At 32.8% G+C, this 25064-nt stretch overlaps 1 protein-coding gene across 1 annotated transcript in view; it reads left to right on the forward strand.

Annotated features, from left to right (window-relative positions):
• Nucleotides 1–23240, forward strand: part of LOC133330656 (neuroligin-4, Y-linked) — a 50143-nt gene extending 26903 nt beyond the window's left edge. The window contains exons 3-11 of the mRNA XM_061539067.1: nucleotides 7002–7256; nucleotides 8073–8270; nucleotides 8458–8838; nucleotides 8997–9033; nucleotides 15781–15993; nucleotides 21246–21384; nucleotides 21544–21695; nucleotides 21805–21917; nucleotides 22031–23240. Coding sequence (XP_061395051.1) covers nucleotides 7002–7256; nucleotides 8073–8270; nucleotides 8458–8838; nucleotides 8997–9033; nucleotides 15781–15993; nucleotides 21246–21384; nucleotides 21544–21695; nucleotides 21805–21917; nucleotides 22031–23187 — 2645 coding nt within the window. The 3' untranslated portion in view covers nucleotides 23188–23240. The remainder of the gene's footprint in view (nucleotides 1–7001; nucleotides 7257–8072; nucleotides 8271–8457; nucleotides 8839–8996; nucleotides 9034–15780; nucleotides 15994–21245; nucleotides 21385–21543; nucleotides 21696–21804; nucleotides 21918–22030) is intronic.
• The last annotated feature ends 1824 nt before the right edge of the window (nucleotides 23241–25064 follow it).

Below are 25064 nucleotides of genomic sequence, written 5' to 3' on the forward strand. Positions count from 1 at the left end.
TGAGCTGTTGAATTTAGGTATTATGAAAAAAAGAATGTATACACATATTTCAACACATATAAATGTGTTTAGGTAATAACATGTCTTAGGGATTTGTACTAATTCCATGAAAACTTTGTTTTTTGAAATGGGATATAAACTTGAATCCTTTTAAATGGTATTTACAATGTAATCCTTGAAGATTAAAGAAAAAACTCCATATAACAGATTTTTCTAATTTGTTTGGTAAATAATTACTTTTAGCTGTCGTCTTTTTAAGTACGGGGGTTTTACAGCACATTCCTTCAAATTGTTTTTGTTTTCTTTTTTTTAACAGTTTTCAGCAAGGATTATGTTTCAAAACAGCTTTTAGTTTACTTTTTCTTTTAATATAAATTAAAAAATAATAATTGTACACGATAACGTCAATACCATGCTCTGCAATTGCCCGGCTTTCGAAAAGTTTTAAACGTCGAAAACATCATATACGTGTAAAAGTTTCAATATTTATAATGTACTATTTTCTACAATATATTATTTTTTAATATTTTTACATATTTCTGACTATTCATTACTGGTCGTAACAAAAATTGGTTACTTTTGGTGAAGAACGTTTTGTAATTTGATATAAGATCTTTTGCAAAGAATCTAATGGTCTTGCATGGGGTTTTGACGTACGTATTCACCATAAATATTAGGGAAGCACTGTCCACAATCAGCTACACTTAACTATATTGGTTTGAAATTCCTACATAGCTCATATTCTCCAGACTAATATGGAATTGGGCATTCTCCACAAATATTATCCTCGAAATATTTCGAAGAGGCCCATCATTTTCGGTTCCCAAGGGTAATAGACATCCTAGCAGCAAAATTGCAAAGTGTATTTAAAAGTTCCCAGCTATAATTTCGAAGGAAGTGGTTGTAATTTGACATAGCCCAATAACGCAGCCAGTGTTTTCGAGAGCAGTAGTTGACTTCTGTATTGGTATCAATAATATTACATATATCAATATGATATAAAAGTTATACTCAAATATTTACCGGCGTAAAATATGTTTTCATATTCTATTTTAACTTCCAGAATTATTGATAAACTTTAACAAAAATTAATAGACTACCTAATGTTCACTACTCACTACAACGAACGGAAAATAATTTATGTATATATAGATTACTAAAAATGTTTAATGGCCCTGATATTTTGACATGATTTTGCTTTTCTAATGCCACTTAATTTAAAAACCATTGAGGTTTTTCTTAAACGAACAGCATTTAAATCAACCATAACTCTTTTGACTCACATCACCCCAACCATCATTTTGACATTTTCATGATAAAAATCACATATCCGCATTGAAATAAGATTCAGTAAATTTTCAAAGAGGTGTGAATAACCCCAAACATCATGATTGTGGATTGTGTGTATAGCTGTGTGAGTGTATGTATATATCTGTGTGTGTGTGTGTTTGGTAATGTTTTTCACTTTAAAAGACTGTGAGAAATGAAATGCCATTAAGAAATGTCACTACACAGGATTGACATTGAGGTGGTAGTATATGCTGAATATGAATGCTGAAGAATTGGAATAAGACACCCTTATATGCCTTAATTCAAAAATGCCTTGTTCGGCTTGTCTTGTGTTGTTGGTTTCTTCTCCCCGCGGAATGCAAAATTCTAGTAAAAGAAAGAAAAATTGTTGGCATGGCTTTGAACAGAAAACAAACATTTTAACGCTTTGATAAACGACCATATTCTTCATTCTTCGTTGTCGTCGTTACTTCCCCCTTTACTTATGTTTGCATTCGGTGTGTATGTGTGTAGGTGTGCGTGTTTTCCCTCATTTCCTTTGTGTTTCATTCATAAGATTTTATACTTTTGAAAAGTACAATGTTCGAACACAAAGCCAATATGTAGATGATAAATGTGGTTTTGCCAAAGCAAAAAAAAAAAGCGGAAAGTAACTTACATTTTATTCCTTTTACATATTTTTCCAAAATTTTTGTTTAAAAAGTTTTTTTTTATTATTTGGTATTCAAATCGATTTCAGCTATTTCGTTGAAGTTTTAAGAGCACTATTTGCAATTATTTTAAAGAGTCTTAATAGTAATCTTCATGACTGCAGGCAAAATGATAGAAATATTGAAACACTTATAAATTTTCAAATTGAAAAACAAAATGTATGTAGTGGGGAATACATTTTCGGAACATCAAATTTATGATTGCAATTAAAAATATATAAAATAATGGGTGCTGTCATATAAGGGTTATGAAAAAGTGGTTCTATTTTAAAACTTGAAAATTGTAAAAATATTTTTCTCAGACAATTGTTAATCAATTTATATTTTCTTACCAAAACCGCTTTAAAATTTATTTATTTTGAAATCTCTAACCACATTTTTCACCCGAAGTAGCGGTTAATTTATATTCCGGATTTTTATACATTTTAACTGAAAACGTGGATTATACATTTATGTTTTAAATAAATAAAATTCAATATAAAAGTTAATAAAACCCCATTCAAATTTTCGTTATTTTGAAGTTTTTTCTGTATTTCCTAAAACCATCTCCTCTGAAAATTGTAATCGTCCCTCAAAGCCCCCTTTGTCCCATAAATAGTCCACGAATGTAGATTTAAGATCGTATATATGGTTGCAAGCGGAGTCTTGATATTCTCATATATATTTGCTATAAGAAATCCGCAATCGATTTAGATTTTGGGTTTCGATAATGTAATTACATTCTACATCTTCTTATTGCCAATTATTTTAATTTTATTACAACAAATTGCTATCAATTATAGACACCACTGTTCCGTACATGTATGATAGAGCCAATCTATAGAAATAAAAAGAAAAACATCAGTTGAACTTCTTTTGAGCACAATTTCATTTAATGCAAAGCCATTTGCTTCGATTGCATTGTCAATAACACAGCTGCAGAGCGTATTACGCAGACATACTCGAATGTACAAACACCACTTTGAAATGCACATCGATTTCTTAGCCTTCTAAAATAAAATTCAACGCACACACACATACATAGCATCCATTTGTTGTAATGAGCATTTGGGTGTGAGTGTGCGAACACGCAAACACTAATATAAAAATCAAAAAAGAAGAAAAGAAAAGCATACAAGTTGAAAGTGAACGTATGAATTCGGCATTTAGGTGATTGTGTGAATGACAAAGACAGGCCGGGCTTGCAGGCTGGCAAGCAGGCATGCAGTCAGCTAGCTACCAGCGCACGTTCACCATTGTAATGTGCAGTGTTTTGTCTCACTCACGAACCAACCAAGAAAATTGGCCACGAATATAAAGAACTTTTCATCTTTTCGAGCGAACAATTTCTCATTTTGCTTAAAAAGGAACACTTTTGCCTTCTATGCGAAGGCGATCACGAAATGTATTGTTTGGCCTTCTTTCATTCAACAGCTTGCTGCTTGTTTTGCCAGCCAACACGCAAAGCTGAATAAGGAGATTTTGAAAGATTGCACAATAATTTGAAATAACTTTTTGAAAAATTGCAAAGTTACAAAGTGAGTTTTGGGTCAATGTGTGTGTGTGTTTCTTAACTTGTGTTTGAGAATGAATGGATTCTCTGCCTTCCTTCAGATATATCGATTAATGATTACATGAAAATAAGCAAATGTTCCTGAAAAGAAAGGCTTTAAATAATAAAATCTTATTTCAAGTTTTAGTAAATATATATAAAATGTTTCAATTAAATTTATTCTAATAAAGGACCTCCAAAAAACTTGGAATATATACAAACATCTGACAGTTCTTATTTTTGGGAACACATTTCAAAATTGTTAAGAAATCCCCGAATACTATAACAAATAATAATATTTGAAATTTCTACACACATAGTAGGAGTCTAGTGCCACATAACTCTTATGAATTGTGATAGCATTTTCCCCTTTTAAAATCCACAAAAAATAAAACTTCTCAAATGGATCTAAAATTTGGCAAATATCATAAATAACTTCCTATATAACGATACATATATATATACAAATGGAAAAGACACATATACAGATACATACATCTCAGCCATAAATAATAAACGTTTTCTCAAGAAAAACTTCCAGCTTTTTTTGTTAGGCATCATAGCAATCAAAGTCAAATAACATTTACGTTGTTTATACACGCAAACGCAATAAACATAAATTTAACACAACAAACCCAACAGCAACAACAATATAGACATGAACAAAAGTTATCATCACCCACATTTCCATCAATAAATTGCGGAAGAAGTTGGCTAAAAATACAATTCGCAATAGGGAATTATTTTGAAAAATAAATATTTGAATGGGCTGTGAAATAAATAATGCAAATTCTTTTGATATATGTTTAGGAAAATGGTTATGGTTATGAAACGCATATGCGGTAACTTTTGTGTGTGTGTGTGTGTTTTTTCATATAAAAGTCAATGACCATAAAACAAGGGCACAAATACATATATACATACCTAATTTCCGGGAAGTTATAAGAACAATCAATAATAAGTTTCTTTCTTCAATTCTCGGCAGTTTCTAAGAAATTTCATAGTGTATCAATAAATTGTGTTTGTCAGTTTTTATTGGATAAACATGGAGGAATGGATCAGATCCGTGCATTTTTCAAATGTTGGAATGTCGTAAGGTGGCAACCGCGTAATGACCTACTCTTGATTTTTTAACTTTGCGCTTAGCTAAATTTCGACACAAATTGTCGGTCAGCAAAATACTATTTGGAGAAAAAGACATCCATTGGTAAATGATCGAAGTTGGCCGTAATGTTAGGAGGGATCGAATTTGCATCTGCGAAGTATTGGCCAAACAGAATGAGATACATCCATTTCTGAAACGGATGGTGACTGAAGATGAGAAATGGATCACATACGATAACCCTGTGCGAAAACGATCTTGGTCAAAGAGCGATGAAGCACCTCAAACGGTGGCCAAACCAGGACGGCCAGGAAGGTTCTGCTATGCATTTGGTGGGACTGGAAGGGGATTATTTATTGCGAGTTCCTTCCAAATCCAAACGCTAAATTCTGTTATCTACTGTCAACAACTGGACCGTTAGAAGATAGCAAATGACCAGAAATGACCAGAATGGGCCAACAGGAGAGGTTTCTTGTTCCACAAGAACAACCCCATGACACACACATATAAAGTGACTCGCTAAAAACTTTGGGAGTTTAGTTGGGAAGTTCTAGAGCATCCACCACACAGTTCCAACGATTGGTGCCAACGATTATCACATTTTTATTATTGCAAAAATTTCTTTAATGATAAAAAATCGGCTATCATTTGATCATAACGCTCCGGTTTGATGGTGGTAGCACCCCTATGATGTTCGGTATTGCAAATGGGACATATTGGTCCACATTTTGGTGTATCCACCATATAACGGTAACCCCCAATACACAGTCTTTTGGGGACTTTGGACACGTTTCCCAACCGAATTGGTGGAACTTGGCGTATTTTAGGTTCTCATTGTAAGGTCATATCCGTACCAAACATTTTTTAATATTGGTTATTTTTAATAAATGTTGGGATTTTGGACACTCTTTCCAAACGATTTGGCTGTAGTTTAGTGGTTTTGGGTTCTCATTGAATAACAATTATGCGTACCAAAGAATATTAATATTAACCCAAGTTTCAGGGTATCCCCTATATTCGTTATTTTGGGGTTTTGGGCTCGTTTTTTCACCGAATTGGCTGTAATTTGATATTATGGGTTTGGGTTCTGTTTGAATGATGTCGAACTCCAGCCATTATTATTATCGTGAATTTACTCTCGTTTATTAATTTCAACCAAATATTCGAAATATATAGACATCCTACCACGCAGTGATGTCTTTATGTTATTTTAATAATCCTCTCTCCATATGTATATCAACAGGTATTTTATATCATTAGGCCTCCAATAAAGCAATATCCTTGTTCGGTCAGTTGAAGGGCTTTATTCATCAAATATGTTCATTGACAAGTAAAAACCAATGAAGCCAGATGAAGACAATGTCACACAAGTAACAAATTGGAATTACATCGTGAATGGAAAATAAAGGATAAAACCTTTATATATGTAAAGAATTGAAGGAGATACACGTATATGTAAAACGGCATAGTTACAAATATATAAAAATAATATATAATATTATCAAGCTAATACTTCGTTTGAAAATATCCGGTCAGTATACCGAACCTTTTGTTTTTTTGTTCATAAAAATCATTGAATGTACCTAAGAATTTTATTTGCATTCTATTAATTAACTCCCTCTAAGTAAACATTTTATTTAATGGTCACATAAAAAGACAGCTTTTAACAATGTTATGCTTTGTTTTGCATTAAACAAATATAATTATAATATTATAATATAATTAGCATATATAATTGTATATATGTGCAGTATCCTAATTGAACAATAAAACCTCGAATGAACATTCGTGCTACGTCGAACTCAAAATGTGTTAAATGTGTTCTTTACAGATTAATATGTTTCCACTGTTTATAAAAAAAAATTAAATATTACGATCAAACAAAAAATCTACTGACTTTGACAGATGGAATAACAAATGAAGACAAACAAAAAAGTCCTTCATTGACATAAATGTGGAAGGGTCAGAAAACAATAAGACTTTTGATATCTAAATTCCTATCCTAATTGACAGCTGACATTTTTTAATCAAATGGCCAAAGCCAAATAGAAATGCCAAATAAAACAACAAATATTCATAGCAAACCAAAAAAAAAAAAAAAAGAATAACACAACATTAATTAATGCCCTTTAAGTTAGACGGACAACTTTATCTCTCTTTTCCATCAGTCTGTCTGGCAGTGTTTGCCTATCTTGAGTATTTATCCATGGGCCTAGAAAACTACAAACATAGTTTAGAATCTACATACATACGCTAAAATATGGACAATTTATTTAGTAGGGGATGGTCTGGACAGGCAGTTGTTTAAACGATTTTTATCACTTACAGTCCTTAATTTATTTTCTCTTTGTTTCCAACATCTTTGCAGTGGCCTCAAGAGATTCTTCAGCCAGCAGTGGTTCATCATCGTCGTCATCAAGTAGCAGTGGCAGCAATGGTGGTGCCAGTGGCAGTTCATCGTCATCATCATCGTCGTCCTCTTCGCAAGCCAAACTGCCCGTCATGGTATTCGTTCACGGTGAATCGTATGAATGGAATAGCGGTAATCCCTATGACGGTTCGGTACTGGCCAGTTTCGGTCAGATGCTAGTGGTGACGATAAACTACAGATTGGGACTGTTAGGTAAGTGTTCTTGTTTTTATTGTACTTGTCACTGATGGTGACACGATTTTGCCTTGATTAAGATTGTGGTTAAGAGTTATTTCAATACATTTAGCTGGTATTACTTATACGGCAGGGAAATCGAAATGAGTCAGCAAATTGCTGATTGATGAAATCTCATATGAAATGGTATTAATAACTCAAGTTGGTAATATATATGCACGTATATAGAAATAAATGTGTATTTTTTATACTAAAAGTACATCTATAGGAATATTTTGTTACTAGTTGTTGCTATTGAATAAAATGTGCATGTGTATTAATATAGTTTTTTGAAGAGAAATATATAGAATAGACATTGTGCAGATATAAAAACCATTTTTTGTATATTCCTCATAACATGATCCAGACCGTGGACCATTCCAGTTTTTTGTTTTATTCAAGATTACCTTATATCGCAATATTTTTTATAAATATAAACATTATTTCATAGGTAATATTTTAATAGTAGAGATTTCCTGACGCATTCTTACAAAATCTTTGGTGCCAACAGTTGAACTAGAAAAGGTATATGTTGGGATCTACATTGATCTAGGATTATAATTTTTCGAAACAGTAAAAATTGTAGACGATATACGATATATTTTAAAAAATAAAACATCCCTTCTCCAAAAGCTTACACCCAATGCTATAAATTATTTCCACATGAGAATTCTCAAACACTTATGGGCGTACATAAATAAATGTAAATATATAAATTTCCACCGCGGCCGATAATACCCACATTTTCTCCACATTTACTAACCACATTTTCCCACTTTCTTATTTTTGCTACAGGTTTCCTTAATGCCAATACCGACCGTTACTCAAAATTGCCAGCAAATTATGGTTTAATGGATATTATTGCTGCCCTGCATTGGCTTAAGGAGAATATTGCCTCATTTGGTGGCGACCCGCAAAGTATTACACTGGCTGGCCATGGCACCGGTGCAGCTTGTGTACATTTTCTCATATCATCCATGGCTGTGCCAGAAGGTATGTATCGTATGCCTACGGCTACAAATCAGAGGATATGATTTTCCTATTAAAATATATTTCCTTATATGCTGTTTTGCATATTTGACTTTCGGTTTGTCGGTCCGTTTGGTTTGGTGGTTTGAACTTACACCATAATTGTTTTTGTGATTATTTTTTTCTCATTTTTTTGGCAATTTCACACCAGGTTTACTATTCAATCGAGCCATACTAATGTCAGGTTCGGGCTTAGCACCGTGGTCGTTAGTCAGTAATCCTGCCAAATATGCTGCCATTGTGGCCCATCATGTAAACTGTGCACCGGATTTGCCGCATGCCCATTTCATGAAGTGTTTACGTGAAAAACCTCTGGACCAGTTGTTAAGTGTACCAATTAGACAGCCAGAATTCGGTTTTGCATTTGGCCCCAGCATAGACGGAGTGGTTATCGATGGTGGTGACTATGTGCCACCGCCACCAAATTATATGCACGCCCAGGCATCAACGTCAGCAGGCAGTGGTTTGGGTGGTGAGGCTGGCAACGCTGCCCATGGTGGTTGGGGTACACCGGGACAATTGGAGAATATTGGTAAGTCACACCATCAAAGGGGAAATAAATTAAAAACTTTAATGACAACTGTTTATTAATATTTATATATGATTTTCTTCTCACAATTTTTATTTTCATTTAATCTGTGAAAATGTTTGATTGCCAAATTGTGAACCTCTACACCATTAATTACATAGTATTAATGAGGAAAACAGCCATTAACAAGTTATCAAGGTAAGACTAAACCACTTTCTTTTATAATTATCCAACACCATGTTCATGTTGTTATATTTGTGAAGAATGTTCTTTGGTGGTCATTACCTAATTTCGTAAGAGGTAATTTCCAAAACCAAAGACAAATATTTACCGCCACCGTTTATAAATTTCTATATAATTATGAAAAATTCCTTTCGATTTTTTTGTTAATATTTTTTGTGCACCAGATTTTAAAGTGTTGCAAATGAAAATGAAGACTTCTTGACGGTTAAATATCCTAATTGATATAAATTATCTTAGAATTTTTGGAGATTTATCTTAATTGAGTGCTGTAAATTCCAGCATTTCATAAATATGAACATCATTAATTATTTCGTGAGCAGTGTTGTTTATTAAGGCTAAAAGAAAATTGAAATATACTTTTGAAAAATAACACAGAGAAGAACGTGAAAATTGTAGTATTGTGTTGGTGGGTGGACGATAAAAAATTACAATGTTGAGTCAAATTTATCGGGATAATTTTTGGTAATTGCAAAAAAAAACATTTACATTTATATAATACATACTGTCAATTGGTAACAACTCCCTAAGATCAATGTTTTTTAACCTTAAATTATAGAAAATTCTAATCACATCTAAAACTTTTCCCTCCTCAACTTCTCATCAAATGTCTTCCATTAATTATATCACAAACCTCCTCGGCGATTAATTACAATTATGACATTATTTTGAAGTAATCTTTCAAATGCAGTGCACAATCCATTTGTAGTGGGTCAAGATTAAATTAAAATGTTCCAACTATCATGTCATCTAATTTGTTGCCATATATCATCATCAACGCCGCTGAGTGTGTGCTTGTGTGTTTGTATGTTACCATGACATTCTTCTTTGCGGTGAAATGTTCAACATTTCACTTAATTAATTAAAAATATTAATTTAACGGCAGCACTTGCCACCGAAAATTATTTTTCTTTAACGAAGTGCATGCGCCCGGTTAACAAAATTATGTCAAGTATGTTGCACTTTATGCCGTTGTTGTTGCTGTTGTTGCTACAGGTAGGGTCCAACATGTTCTATCGTCATTAATCTAAATCAACATGTGTGTATAAGAGGGCTCTTTGAAAACAGTGTATATGTGTGAGGGTGGCTGTGTGTGTGAGAGAGCGAGAGATGTTATTTGTAAAGGGTTTCAACCACTAAAGGACATAAACATAGAATGCTCCCCTCTACAAGACCATAAGTTCATAGCATGTAATGCTGTGATATAAGCAGACATACATATACATAATTATATTTGGTTGGCTGTAATCTAATGGAAAATAAATATATATATAGGACTCAAATCCAATTATAAAGAATGAATATAATACATGTGAGTGACAATATGAAGGGGATTTTCCTTAAATGTTTGCTAAATTTCAGCCGCTGCAGTTTTTATTTGATACAAAAAAATTATCATAGACCTTTGGCCCATTCTAATACATCTTACAATGTCTTTTCCTGCTTAGCATGGGACACGGTCAAAATTGAAGTAATAATTTTTGTGATGCTCCCATCTCTCTCACTTGTGAGAAACTTCTCATTTTACCTTTTCTGTAGTACAAATAACTAATATTGATATTTATTATCGGATCCACCTAATACAACAGCAACATAAGCACATCAGGTAATAGGTCAACATAGCACAATGTGCGTGTTTATGTGCTTGTATGTGGTTTATTGCTCTTTTATATATAATTAGTTATGCTATAATTAATATAAACTAAACCCCACCAAAAATAATTAATTGATTCTATAAATTTTCCCGAGCAACACTAAAACCATGATTGTAATAACATTGCTTGTCCAATTATGTCCATGTTCACCTCTAATCAGCAGCAAATTATGACAGGGGTTGTTGGCATGTTTGTATATTTGCACATTGTAGAAAAAATATGTAATCTTAAATCTAAATACGGTAAAGGCACGTAACAAACATAATTTTCAAAAAATAAAACATTTTTGATGGAGGCCACAAGTTTATGCTTCTGCGGAAAATAACAGTGTTAAAGTTGAAGTAGATTTTATTTCGAAATGTCATTGGGCGTATTTGAATAAATAAATACAATTTTTCTATTTTTCTACTTCGTTTTCTTGATGAATTTTCATCAAGTTACATATTCAAAATTGTAGAAATTTCGGCTTAATGCACATATATTAGACATTGAAAGTGAAATCGTTCCTACAGGATACATTTTTATGGATTTAATAGATATGTGAACATTTTATAATGGATATGAATAAAAAATATAAATGGAAAATACCTTCAACTCATAGAATATCTCCCAATAAGTACGGAATAAAGATATGCTATAGAAATAAGAAGTCTAATATAGTCACTTCATTATTATTCTTTCACTACAAACATAGTTATGTGACTTCTGGAGCTTATAGTGCGTGGGAAACATGTGCATTTGTCGATCTTGTCATTTCGGTTTTTTAATCTTCATTTATTTTCATTTCATTTAACTTTTATCAAATAATTGTATAAACATACATTTCAAATACGCTCCCCATGTTCACTGCCATCCTGCCGTATTATCCAAAATTAAACATAATTTTTACATATGTTCACCCAAACCTAATAACCCATCAAACACAAATGTCCTTTTATCTTTACATCCACTCTTATTTCATTTCCGGCCCTTAATATTAAAGACAATCTAATTATGGCTAAAAGTCTATGATAATATAAATAACTTTAGCAGGCTCCCTTAAAACATATGGACTTCAAAGATGATTACCGGCCTTGCTGCAATCCTCAAATATCGAAACTAGAAAGTATTTGGAAATTGTTTTCCAGTTGCTGTGCGCTTCTGGCTTTTCTAAAGATTAACATAATTTTCTAAAGCTTTCAATGTCGGCATCACTACATTTACCATAACTACTTAAAACCTATTTCAGTGTAGCGTAAATACATACACATGCACATGTTGTGTAGGTATGTAGATATCCTTGAAACGAAACTTGTACACGTGTACATTAAAAGATTTTATTGCTTCGCCTAGCTAGCTGGCTGGCTGAAAGCCTTGTGATTTAGATTTGCTTTTGCATATTCAAAATTTCGGAGTTGGCACAAATGCGGTTCGTTGTGACTGGGAATGAGATTGTAGCCACCAGCAGCAGTGGCATTGCCTTCATGTTTCTTTAATTACACAAAATGTAATTTATTAAATACGATGATGTCATGTTAATCTGTTTTTAGCAGGTAATGAACAATGCTATAACATGCCTATGAAAACAAACACACGCACAGGCACCGATATATACAAATTCATTTCATCAGTGATACATGCAGTCACATACATACATACATGTTACACATAATCATAGTAGGGAATAGACCAACTTCCTTTTTGCACCACCCCACGTTGTTGGGTTTCTTGTCTTGGCTGCTCGAAATCGTTGAAGTCGTTGTGATTGGTTATTTTGTCCGGATTAATTGAATACATGTCGCCGACATGAAGCTACTAAATTGACTTTCCACAAGTACCAAACTTCTGTGGGAGAGATAATTAGATTTGAATGAGTCAGCTAAGTGGGTTCGTGATGATAATTTACATGTTCCTCGTCAGCCACTCCGTTGTACCAGACTAGTATCTGCATAATATGCCGTTAGCTTTTATTTTCTATTCATGAGAGGTATTTAGTCATTGGCTAAGATGACAATGATTAAGCAGGATGGTATGATTTTTGGTAGTCGTATTACTTGATGAATCTGGTGTGCTTGGGGGTAATTAATTCTTCATAATGTATGTATGTGTGAATGTACATACGTGTATGTGTTGTAAGGAGCAGGATATAAATTTAATTAATTTTGAAAATCTTGAACAAACCACAATTATATTTAACCAATACTACAATGCTAAGAAATACAAAATACTATTTTTTCCAATCTTATGAGATACTCATAGCATGCACCAAGGATTTACAAAGAAAAATCAGCATTAATTTCAACCGGACGTAATTGCTATTCCCCCTACATCTTTTAAAATGTTGTATTTTTAACATGAACGATCGTGTGGGACTGGGCTTAATGTTTATACCAGATATTTCCTATTGAAAACATTTTCACTTTTATCACTCTGATTATTACATTTTTTATTGAAAAATGGCTAAGGATTCGATTTGAATTTTATGATTATTTTTATAGAAAATACCTTATTATTCCCAAATTTGTCAGGTTTATCCATTTCAATGTACAAAACTTACAAAATGCCAGCTATTTAAGTTCAAAGGAATTTTATTGTAAAAATATGTAAAAAGGTCACAAGTAGACCAGATGCATTGGCCCAAATGTTAAATGGAAACAATGTGAAGTTGCTATAAAATAGGAAACAATGACGGACATTTCAAATGTACATCCCCTTGTCCACCCCGCGCCATTGGTCATAACAGAAAAAAATGCCAGCATACATAAACTCCACACAATCTGAAAGAACCGGGAACTGCTTACCTCCTGTACGTAGTTATATTATTCCAGACTATGAGCTTTCATGTGTTTTTTGCTGTTGTCGTTTTCGGTTAGAGTAAATTTGACCATAGAACCAAAACCCCTACCCGTCCCAAGGCGAATTGTTATACATTTAAGTTTATGTTTGAGGTTGAGTGATTTGCTGGTATCTGGGCTACCATCACAATGAACTGGGAGTTTTGTGTGAGTCTGTAGATGGTAGTGGTGTTGATGGTAGTATCAACAGCAAAAAATATCTTGCTGGGGTGAACAATTGCAGGAGAAGTAGTAAAAAATAAATTGCCGTTACAAAAACTATTATTTGTGACAAAGGAAACCTAACTATGCGTAGTAGAAAGCTTGTCGTTGAGCTCCTTTTCTAGATATCTAAAATATTTATTTGTGTATGTGTGTTTGTGAGTTTTTTTGTGTTTACTAAGGTATTTTTGGTGTATGTGTGTTAAAATAAATGTCCTTGTTGTTCGGGTGGGGGGAAACTGGTGGTGGTCCAAGCATAGTTAAAGCAATATGATGACTTATTTCTGAAAAGAGTCATTCTTCTTTTGTGAAAACGACACCACACACACATACACACATATAAACTATAGATTCGTTATATATGTATTTGTGTGTGCATTTTTCTATAAAAAGAACAAAGATACTTAAAATGACAAGTCCTCAGAAAATGGGAAATTCGAACAACCAGAGAAAAAGGCAACCAATTGTTAATGACACTTCCGAAAAAAGGGTATACGGAACACCAGTTCGACCAAGTCTCTTGACACAAGCTCACAAAATTCATAAATAACTTTTCTACGAGCAACAGCAACAAAATACAACAACAACAGCAAAAACTAATGTAACGAATATGAGACACAATAAAAACTGTAGATAAATAAATGACTAAAAAATGGTGCAGTAGGGTAAAATTGTGTCCTGATTTCCAACAAAAGTTGCATGAAAGGGAAAACTTTTGTTCAGTTTTTCTATTTTTTTCTGCCCTGAGTTTATAAAATTGCTAATAGTAGTTTTGTGAAAATTCATAAAGAACTGAAAATAACTCGAAAGTATTTAAAAAAAAAAGTTTTTTAGGAAAAGAATTTGTTATAAAGAGAAATTGTTACGAATTTAAATGGAAATAATCAGCAGACTGATTTTAGAACTTAGGAAAAATTTGTTTATATATGAACAAGCGTTGCTTCTGCGGGATGTGTTGTAGAATGCGAACTTTAACATTACAAAAAATAAATTCCACAATTTGATCCCTTTCATGGGATATATTATTTGAGCATTTTGTTGATAACTAATCTATACAGTTTTCCATTCTCTCAAAGGCTTGAAATATAGTCGTACTCGGATAAAAATGGACACACACCCATTGGGCGTACAATTTAGACCAAAATCAATTGCAAACATTTTGATAATCATTAAAAATACCAAATCCTGTGATGTACCTTAATTATAAAATTTTTATAGTACATTTTTGATAGTTTTCCATATATTGCAAACCCCTTCTGAAAGTTCGTTATCGATTACAATAAATATTTATGGATATTGTATTCCCAAAATCAATCTCATATTTTACTAAATTAACTAAAAATCCTAAATGCATGTCCTTTTTGCCTCGCAAAAGATTTTGCTAGGCGCCCATCAATTCTATTGCAAATGGAATTGCAGTAACAGTAAAAATATCAAATTTATTTCCTCACATCACATTTCGTCCTTTTGAAGCTCATGAAACTTTGTAAAAATGAAATGACCGAGAAATTGATATAATCAGTTTTATATTCATCCGCATAATAAAATTACAAACATACAATGCTTTCATTTGTATTCCCATTGACTTCGATGTTCTTCTAAAATTGCCTTTGTTTGGCTGAGGGGTGTTTAGGGTATTGTAGAGAAATTTTAGATATTCCGCAAATACACCGCAATACAACAACAGCAACAACAGTCTTAGTTAAAATCCCTTTTCTTAATTTTTGGCTTTCATTACATATATACTCTAGGATTTTTGTTATTTTCCTCTCAACGAACACTAGTATTCTACTGCTTGACGATATCATTCAATTATGTTCACCATTTTCCCTCTTACAACTACATATCCTGCCCCCTTTAAAAAAAGTACCATATGTATACATATATATATATATATATATTTTTGTCAACGCTTTGACTCCTTTATCCATATTCATTTTTTCCATTTCTGCTCTCTACGACTTTAATCTTTACAATTTTATGCGTACCAATTCCATTTTATCTCGTAATTCCAGATATGATTTAATGGCTGGCGTCACACGTGCCGAGGCATTCTTTTCCTTTAACTCCGGTGACGTTCAATATGGCATCGAAGCTGACAGACGGTCGAAAATCTTAAAGGCCTACGTGCGGAACACCTACACGTATCATTTGAATGAAATTTTTGCCACCATCGTTAATGAGTACACCGATTGGGAGAGGCCCGTCCAGCATCCAATTAATATCAGGTAAATTCCCAATAAAAAAAAACAAAAAAAAAATAAAATAATAAAAAACAACAAGCGAAACAGAGTGAAAAGAAACATTCAACGAATTGTGCTCCCCCTTTTTCAATAAAAACAGCAGTCCCTGTGTAAAGAAGGGAGCCAATTGAAAATCCCTATGAAAATTTATACAATTTATTTGCATTTGACCAAAAATGAATGTCGCACAAAATGCGCCATGTCAACACACAAACGCCCAACTGCATACTGCACATGCAAACAATTTCCAATTAAATACAACTTTGTCTTAATAAAGAATTTGCACAATGGATTGAGTGTGCAGTGATGAGTTAAAAATTGGTAATATCTTCAGGATTTGCAGCAACAGCCTCAACACAACTAATGTTTGTTTAAAGATTTTATTTCTATAGTACGCAATGAAATAGCTAATATCGGAATACGATTTTCAAAATGTAATAATATCGAGTGGGATATGCGTATATAACATTTTGTGTAAGCATATCAATTGATGTGACTTTTCGAATATATCAATATATGAAATGTTAAAGGTGTAAATAACTTTTTAATTTCATCTAAACGACTTCCTGACTGGAACCACGGCAGATTCGCAGCTTAATTTCCTTCCACCCATTATTGTTTATTGTTTGTTAAAAATCGGCCACTGGTAAATGGTATAAAAACTAATATCTCGATTCGTGATTTTTTGCAATTGAGAGCTACATCAAACAGTTTTCCCATTGTGCATATATTCAAAGAGGATTTAAAAAAGTGAATTCAATTGAATTTTCGACACGTTCACATGTATTCGATTACCAATTACTTTGGTAGGAAATTCATTATTGTCATGCTGCATTCATCGTGAATTTTGAAATATGAACGAAACCTGACCGGAGGAGCGTATAAACAATAATTCAGCTCGCATTCCGGGAACTCATACGTGGGACTGTACACACAACAAACCAAATAATAATTTAAAATTGAAATTAAAAATGAATTCAATTCTTAACATTCCAACACCCATCCATCATTATTATTTTATTTTGCATATGTATACAAAATATGTCTCAGCTTTTGGTTATTTGTGTGTGTGTATGTGTATATTCTAAGAATACGATATACCCGAGAAAGCAAATGTTGTTTTGGTATTCATGGCCACAGGTAATGTGTGTAGTAAGGCGTCGAAAGCGAAGACGGTTACACAATAAATAATAATAATTGGATTTTTTTTCTTGCGTTTATTTTTCGCAAGTTCAAAATAATGATGTATACAATTTTTGGTTGACATGATGTAACATATTTGTTCCTCTGGCAGACATGCCATTGAAACATTTATTGAGGATATCCTTGTAGACGTTAAAATCTGAATAAAATCTGATGAATAAAAATTGAAAACTAAATCTTATTTTCTTATAATAAACTGACTTCCGTTGGCATAAAATCGTGTAAAATGTGCAAGATTTGTCGGGCAACATAACCATTAGAAAATAATTAGTTTTTCAAACTAAATTAAAAAAGTTAAATTTATGGCTGCGTCAGTACTAAGATTAAATTTTCGGGATTTATAGCTGAAAAAAAGAAAAATTGTGCCACTCCCTTTAATAATTTGTTGGAATAAAATAGAACTACAAATGACAGACACTAAAAAATTGTTCGCCATAACACATTTATAATATACCATGTAAAAATGATTTGTTATAATGAGAAATAACTGATATAAATAGTAGACTAACATCTAACTTCATATAATAGCCCCTTAGGAGTGTTATCCCTTGTTACCTCCTTACCATACACATCACATGTTTTAGCAAAAAAACCCAATGTACACTAAAACATTTGTCAAATGACTAGAAAGAAAGAAAACTGTCAAATGTAACCGAACAATAAAAAATAGGTATAGCTTCCAAAAATTCTCTTGACCTTTTTTCCTTTATACCATGTAGAAGGAAAAACATCCTTGAAAAATATTTCTTATTACCTTTTTCTTTTACATTTTGATTGATTTGCAAAGTATGTAAATCCGTAACAATATATGCATAAATGTATGTAACAGATAAATATTCATGAATAAGGAAATATGTTTTCTGGAATTTGAGAACATTGTAGATTAGTTCTTAAGGGTAAAATCGACACATTAATATAAAGGTGTTTTGAATGTAGGAAAATACACAAAAGTCTAGAAATGTATTTTATTAAATTATCATGTTACCGCGTTCTTTAATGTAAAGGTACTCACCGGATATATAGTCTGATCAAACTTTATTGTTGAAATATATTTCTACCATACCAGATCATTTCGGATATATTCAGATTATTTGTTTACAGCATATTATTAAAAAATGAGGCTAGCCACCAGCTTATTACTTGTATAATAAATTCTTTTCTTCATTCCACATTAAATTTATCATTGTTTAGGTTTTTGTTTTATTCAAAAATAAATAAATATTTATTTACCACTAAAATTTAGGTCTCTACATAATCCTCCCTAAAAAGTATTGATGTGCCATATTCCATTTTTGTTGCCAACTTGATTGAAATTACTTCCACCATCAATAAAAAATGTATAACCAATATCCTATTGTTTCCTAAATGTGACATTTTTTTCATTTGTGTAACCAGCAATGTTTGAATTGATAAAATCACTATCAAAAAAGGATACTTTCATCACACATGCATATATATGCTCGTAAAAAACCCTCAAATCATTCAAACAAATTTTCAATGCGAGCAATCAATTCAATATTTCATCAACATCCACATATACCCACACACACATTTACACAAACATCATAGAATTTTTAAAAAGCTAAAAACGATAACAATTGTGGTAGTTCTAACAATAAGTGTGTGTGATGGCAGCAAAAAAAAACTTTGCGTTAACAATTTCCCACAAATTACACATTTTACACACGATTTTCAAATTCAACCACAACAAAAGTGAGGAAAAATCTGAACAAAGTTATTTTTTTCTTTTCGCCACCCCCGAGATTTTATAATACAACAATAACAATACAATACACCAACTGTATGGCTTTCAACACCTGAATAAAATAAACTGGATATCCTCCAGTGGGGTAAATGACAGACCAAAAAATACACACACACACACACACCACGTATTCAATATTGTTTTTATTGTCCTAGTTCGTAATGGTGTTAACAGCTCTACTCGCCCTTAATGTCAACACAAACTAAATTGGGGTGGTCCTTGTATCAATAGCTGATTTATTCACACCGACAACCGGAAGTTTGACAAAACACAGCCATACACACCTTAACGTTTCCTCAATCATGCTTATAGCATGTATATATACAAATATATATTTATTATACACACATCACACATCTATTTGTTAGCAGATAATACCATGCAATATGAAAAGAAAACAACGTCCGGATAAAATACAAATACACATTGTCTGCTATAGAAAATTATTTTTATAAATCAAATGGATGTTGTGAAAGGCAAATAAAACATCTTGCTGTATTCGAAGAATGATGATTTTTTTTTAAATTATATGTTATGTTAGTTGCTGAAGGTGGAGTAACGGATGTGGAGAAATTATTAAACCTATAAAATTATAATACTGTCAGGTTTTATCAGACAGGAAATTAAACGATTGACGTAAAATATTAGAATTCGATATTTTTGGGGAAAACACTATTTCACATGACTATTAGAAGAGTTTTTACAGTTTTTACAGTAATAGAGAGTCTGTCCTAATAATTATCAGTTCAAGCTATGATATAAATTCTTTTGTATATCAAAATCCTTCCGAAAATTTTTCCAAGTTGTTAAGTAAGACAGGGCAAATTGCTGGTTTTTTAAAAGTGGTATTAACATTTTTGGTGTTCCTTTAAAAGGACGGTGGTGCCAAGTGAGTTAATAGTAACATTCAATGATTTGTAGGCGTTGTTTGTTTGTAAGACGATTCATGGTTAAATTATAGAAAAAACTCATCACTCAACTCAAAGCAAAATTTCTAAATTTGATCGAACCTGTCTAAAGAAAAAGAATACGATTTTATGTGCTAGTAAATGTTTTAGCGGAAATATCAAATTACAATAATTAGCTAGGGTCTTATATGACACATATATTAAAATATGTTCCTATATTAAACAATATTTGCAATCAGCTTATATCTGCCCCCTTTATTCAAAGCAAATCGTTTATAAATTTTATACTCTTGTCCATTAAATTTCACCTACAGTATATTCAAAATTCTCCTTCGTTAATTTTCAGTATACGCAAATATATAAATGCCTAAGTGATTGTTAATAAAATTCATTTCATTTTCCAATTTCGTTTTCGTTTTTTTTTTCTGGCAAATTGTAAAACAAGTTAGCAATTTTTTATTTGACCATAGTAAATTGATTTTAATATTATTTTCATATTTGGACCATTTGTAAACAGATTTTAATTTGAATGTCATATCAGATGCAAACACCATGAATAACACTGATGACTGATTGCTCAATTTTTTGAGAAATAATTTAATACAAATTCAATTTGTTGTTGATAATAAAATTTCCCAGTAACTTTGGCTGAACGGGCAAAACCCAAAACCAGCGGTAACCCCGAAAGGCCGCAATATAGAGAGAGATAGATAGATAGATGAATTGCTTAATTAGCGTTCATGTGGAAACATGCAACACAGTGGAATATTATACAGTAATAATAAAATAGGTTTTTGTTTCTTGGAAAAATTAGAAATTCCCACTCTAGCAAAAACATTATTGTTTAATGAAAACAGTGAGTGGAGGTTTACATAAATTACGCACAAATATATTCAAAACATTCAAAACTGTGAATATTTGGTTGGAATATTTATGACTGACAATATAATATTGTCATACATAAATATTAGCATTTATTACATTATTTGCATTTGACAAATCGCCCAGTGTTTTTATTGAAAACTCATTTCATATGTGGTTTTTTATTATTATTATTCTAAAGCCATACTGAAAATAAAACATAAAAGTCATTTGGTTTTTGTCTATCGTAACTGAGACTACAAACAAATTGCAAATAAATTATTTTTCAATTAAACGTAACGAATATTTAATATAAAGTAAATATTTCCATAAATGCACACACACACACATTTAGGTATGCATTAGGTTCCACAAGCTGCGGTTTGTGATGAATTCAGTCAAACTCACACACATGCACCCCCAATTTTCTCCATGAAAATTACCATTCGACTAATTACCATGTTTTGTATTGCCTTGTTTTTTCCTTTTGCCCTCCACAGAGATGAAACACTCGAGGCATTGAGCGACGCCCAGGTGGTTGCTCCCGCTGCTCAAACTGTTGATTTGCACTCTGCCGACCATCGGAATTCCTATTTGTATGTGTTTGACTACCAAACACGTTATGGCGATTATCCTCAGGTGAGTTCACAGTTCCATCAAAACAAAACAGTTCACGAGAAAATCCCAATTCAGCATTTGAGAAAAAAACCCGACAACAACAAAAGTAATCATCTTCCAAATACCCAATGTTAATATGTTGTTTTCTTTGTTTTTCATTGTGTTGTTGTGTCTGCGTAGCGTCAAGGCTGTATACATGGTGAGGATTTGCCGTACATATTCGGTGCACCTCTGGTAGGAGGATTCAATCATTTCACTCGCAATTATACCAAAACCGAAGTAAGCCTCTCCGAAATCGTTATGCTGTACTGGTCTAATTTTGTTAGGACGGGGTAAGTTTCATTTGAATAGTCAATTCTCCCTTCACTTAGGCCGATAAAATTCCTTATGATTCCATCAATATTGATCGACTTTATTGCAATTGTCTTCTGCTTTCCATAGAAACCCCAATGAACAAATGGAAAGTGACCATGGCAGCCGTCAGGAGCGCAGTCGTTACAAGACCATCGATTGGACAGCTTATGAAAGTGTACATAAGAAGTATTTGAATTTTGGTAAGTACCCTATTGACTTTGACCAGTTACGCACATCATACATTTCTAATGAATCTGGTCGTCAACATTGACTTTTAATACCTTATCGTTACTTGTTCGTTTCTTTCGCTTAGACACAAAACCGAAATTGAAAAATCACTATCGTGCTCATCGTTTGTCCTTTTGGCTTAACCTCATACCGGACCTACACAAGCCGGGTGGCGATAATGTGCCACCCTCACATCATCAACTTAGCGACGATGATGACATGGACAATAACATTGCCGGCGAGGCAGCCGTTAAGCCCTTGAATCCACCCTACTCGCCCAGTATTGGAAATGCCGCCCTGGGAAATTTTAGCATATTCACCAATCAAGTGTTCTCCCTGCTTAATCTAAGTTCACCTTCGTCGTCACTACAACGCAATGGTACTAGGTATGCCGGTGGTAAACTTTATCCCGAAGATATGATGGATGGAGATGGCCATGGGGGCAGTCAGGCCTCACAAGAAAGTGATGGATTTGCTGCCTACTCCACGGCCTTAAGTGTCACCATTGCCATCGGCTGCAGTTTGCTTATACTGAATGTTCTTATATTTGCCGGAGTCTATTATCAGCGTGATAAGACACGTTTAAATGAACCACGCTCGCAGAGTAAACTGAAGCGCCAAGAAAGTGGACAAATGCCCAATAATATTTGCGGCGATTTGGAGACCCTAACCATTCACACGAAGAGTGATCCTGCCACCATTCTCTCGCATCACCATGCCCTGCAGCATCATCAACTACCACCGCCAGAATTTGCCGATCTCCCACATCGGGCACCACCACCGCCAAAACACCTGAAGTCTATGCAGCAGGATCCCGGAGGGGGTGGGAATGTTGGAATGGGCAACAATACGAATGCACAAAGTGCCACAATAATGGGTCTTCTGCCACCGCATGCCTTACAAGTCATGGGTAATCAATGTGGGACATTAACCAAAAAGAGTTGTATGAAACAATCCTCAATGCAGCAGCAACAACAGCAGCAGCAACAACAACAGCAGCAACAGCAACAAGTACAACAGAACCAACAACAGATGATTGTGACACATCAACATCAGCTGCAAAATGCTCATAATCAAACAATGACCACAGCGCTGACGGGAGGTGGAATGGGTGGCCCAGGGTCGGGAAATGGTCCTCCACCAGCTCCGCCCACAGTAACCGTGACAACAGCCCAATCGATGCAACAACATCCCTTGGCCCAGTCCCAACCTCATCCCCTAATGGATGAGTTAAGAGTGTGACATTAATTAACCGTACGTTTCAAGTGTGATCTCTAAGGGCTATCCTAATGACCTCGTTCAAATATCTTTCCCAAAACTTATCTCGTCTCATCCCTCTCTTCCCTGTCCCGCCCCTTCCCGCAAGAGATTACATGGTGTTGCGTGCGTTCAACTGTGACATGGCCACACAAGAAGGTATGAATAGTTACAGCAAATGAAAAAGTCTTGATCTTAGAACAAGCCAAACAAGAACGAAATTAAAAACCTAGAACAAATTAAATTGAAGGCATCTTCTTAAATGTTATACTATTTTTTCAGTTGTTTTTATCATTAAACTATGGGGAAAATATCAACATTTTCCGCAAAGTTTTGTTAATGTTTTCTATGATTGATCGATTGATACTGTTGTTTGTTTCATCTATAGTCAAATCCGTGTATATAGTTATCAATGATACAAAAAACCAAAAGAAATATTTATTCTAGTTTAACTGGCAACATTTAGTTCTCAACTATCCATAAATGTAAGTAAGTGTTAGTTAATTACTATAAATGAAACGAAAGAAAATAAAATATACATATATAAATGAAGAAGAAGAATTTCCTTTTTGCCATTAGGACCAAAAGTAACAGAATATATTGAAAATTTTGATAAAAAAATGTTTAATTTGTTTTTTATTATATTAAATATTTTTTTCTATACTCTTTGTTATGTCTATAATGTTTTACTATTATTATTATAAACGAGCCAATGCAAATATTTATATAACAATATCTGAATAATTTGTTTTCAACTATTTTTTGAGCTTCATTTATTTGTTTATGTTAACCCCAACCTTCTTCCCTTAAAATGTCAGACTTATTTAAAAATTTTTGTTTATATACGTTTTATTCATTCAGTAGTTTAATTTTAATGCTTTATCAACTCTTTTAAAACTACATTTTATATAATTTGTTATATTATTTTTTAATTACTAATTAAATGTTGTTCTTCCAAAGACTGAATTATCATGTATGTAAATTATTATATATAAAAAAGAAACAAAAAAAAACTACTATAGGAGCCACAAACCAAAAACAAATACCGAAGCCCCTAAAAACAAAAATAAACACAAAAACAGATTCTAAATTAAAATCTAACATTTTAACTGTATTAACAAAAACAAAACGCACATTCATATACACATAGACAAATATCTAATATATACATGAAATAACAAACGAAAAAAAAGAACATAACTAACTACTGTACAAAGATAACAAAAATTACAGCAACAAATGTGTAAACAATATTCCCTGTTTAACCGGAAAAGGAAATAAACAAAAACCGAAACAGTACTACAACAACAAAATTAGTGTATTTGTTAATTAAGTTATAAATATTGAAAAGTAAATACACATTTGCGAAACGTATAACGTAAAACTATTAAGTGAATAAAGTTCATGAAGGAAAAAAACTCCCCCATTTGAAAAACATTTACCCCACACACACACACACCCTCACACATGGTAACACGTACAACATTAACACTCACATTTACACATAGCAATACATACACCTCTCTATACATATATATACCACATAGTTAATTTGTAATGAAATTAAATATTTATAAACAAGCATAGCAGCAAAACATTTAGTTGGATAATTTCCAAAGTAAATAAACAATTTGTAAGTCATTAAACAGAAAAAAACAACAACAGTAAAAAAACAAGAGTGGAAAAAGGGAAAATTCATGTATTCAATGATGAGACATGTCTCACTTACATAAACCGACATTAGTATAAGTAGTCAATAGATTATCATGTAAAATTATTTGGGAAAATAACTTTAATTTTCACAAATCCACTCTCCATACATCAACTGTGTATTTATATAATAACTCTAAAATCAAATCAAA

This window comes from Musca vetustissima, unplaced genomic scaffold (genome assembly GCF_032173495.1).
Source record: "Musca vetustissima isolate MV318-11 ecotype Yass unplaced genomic scaffold, APGP_CSIRO_Mvet_v1 utg2684, whole genome shotgun sequence".
Classification (NCBI taxonomy): Eukaryota; Metazoa; Arthropoda; class Insecta; order Diptera; family Muscidae; genus Musca; species Musca vetustissima.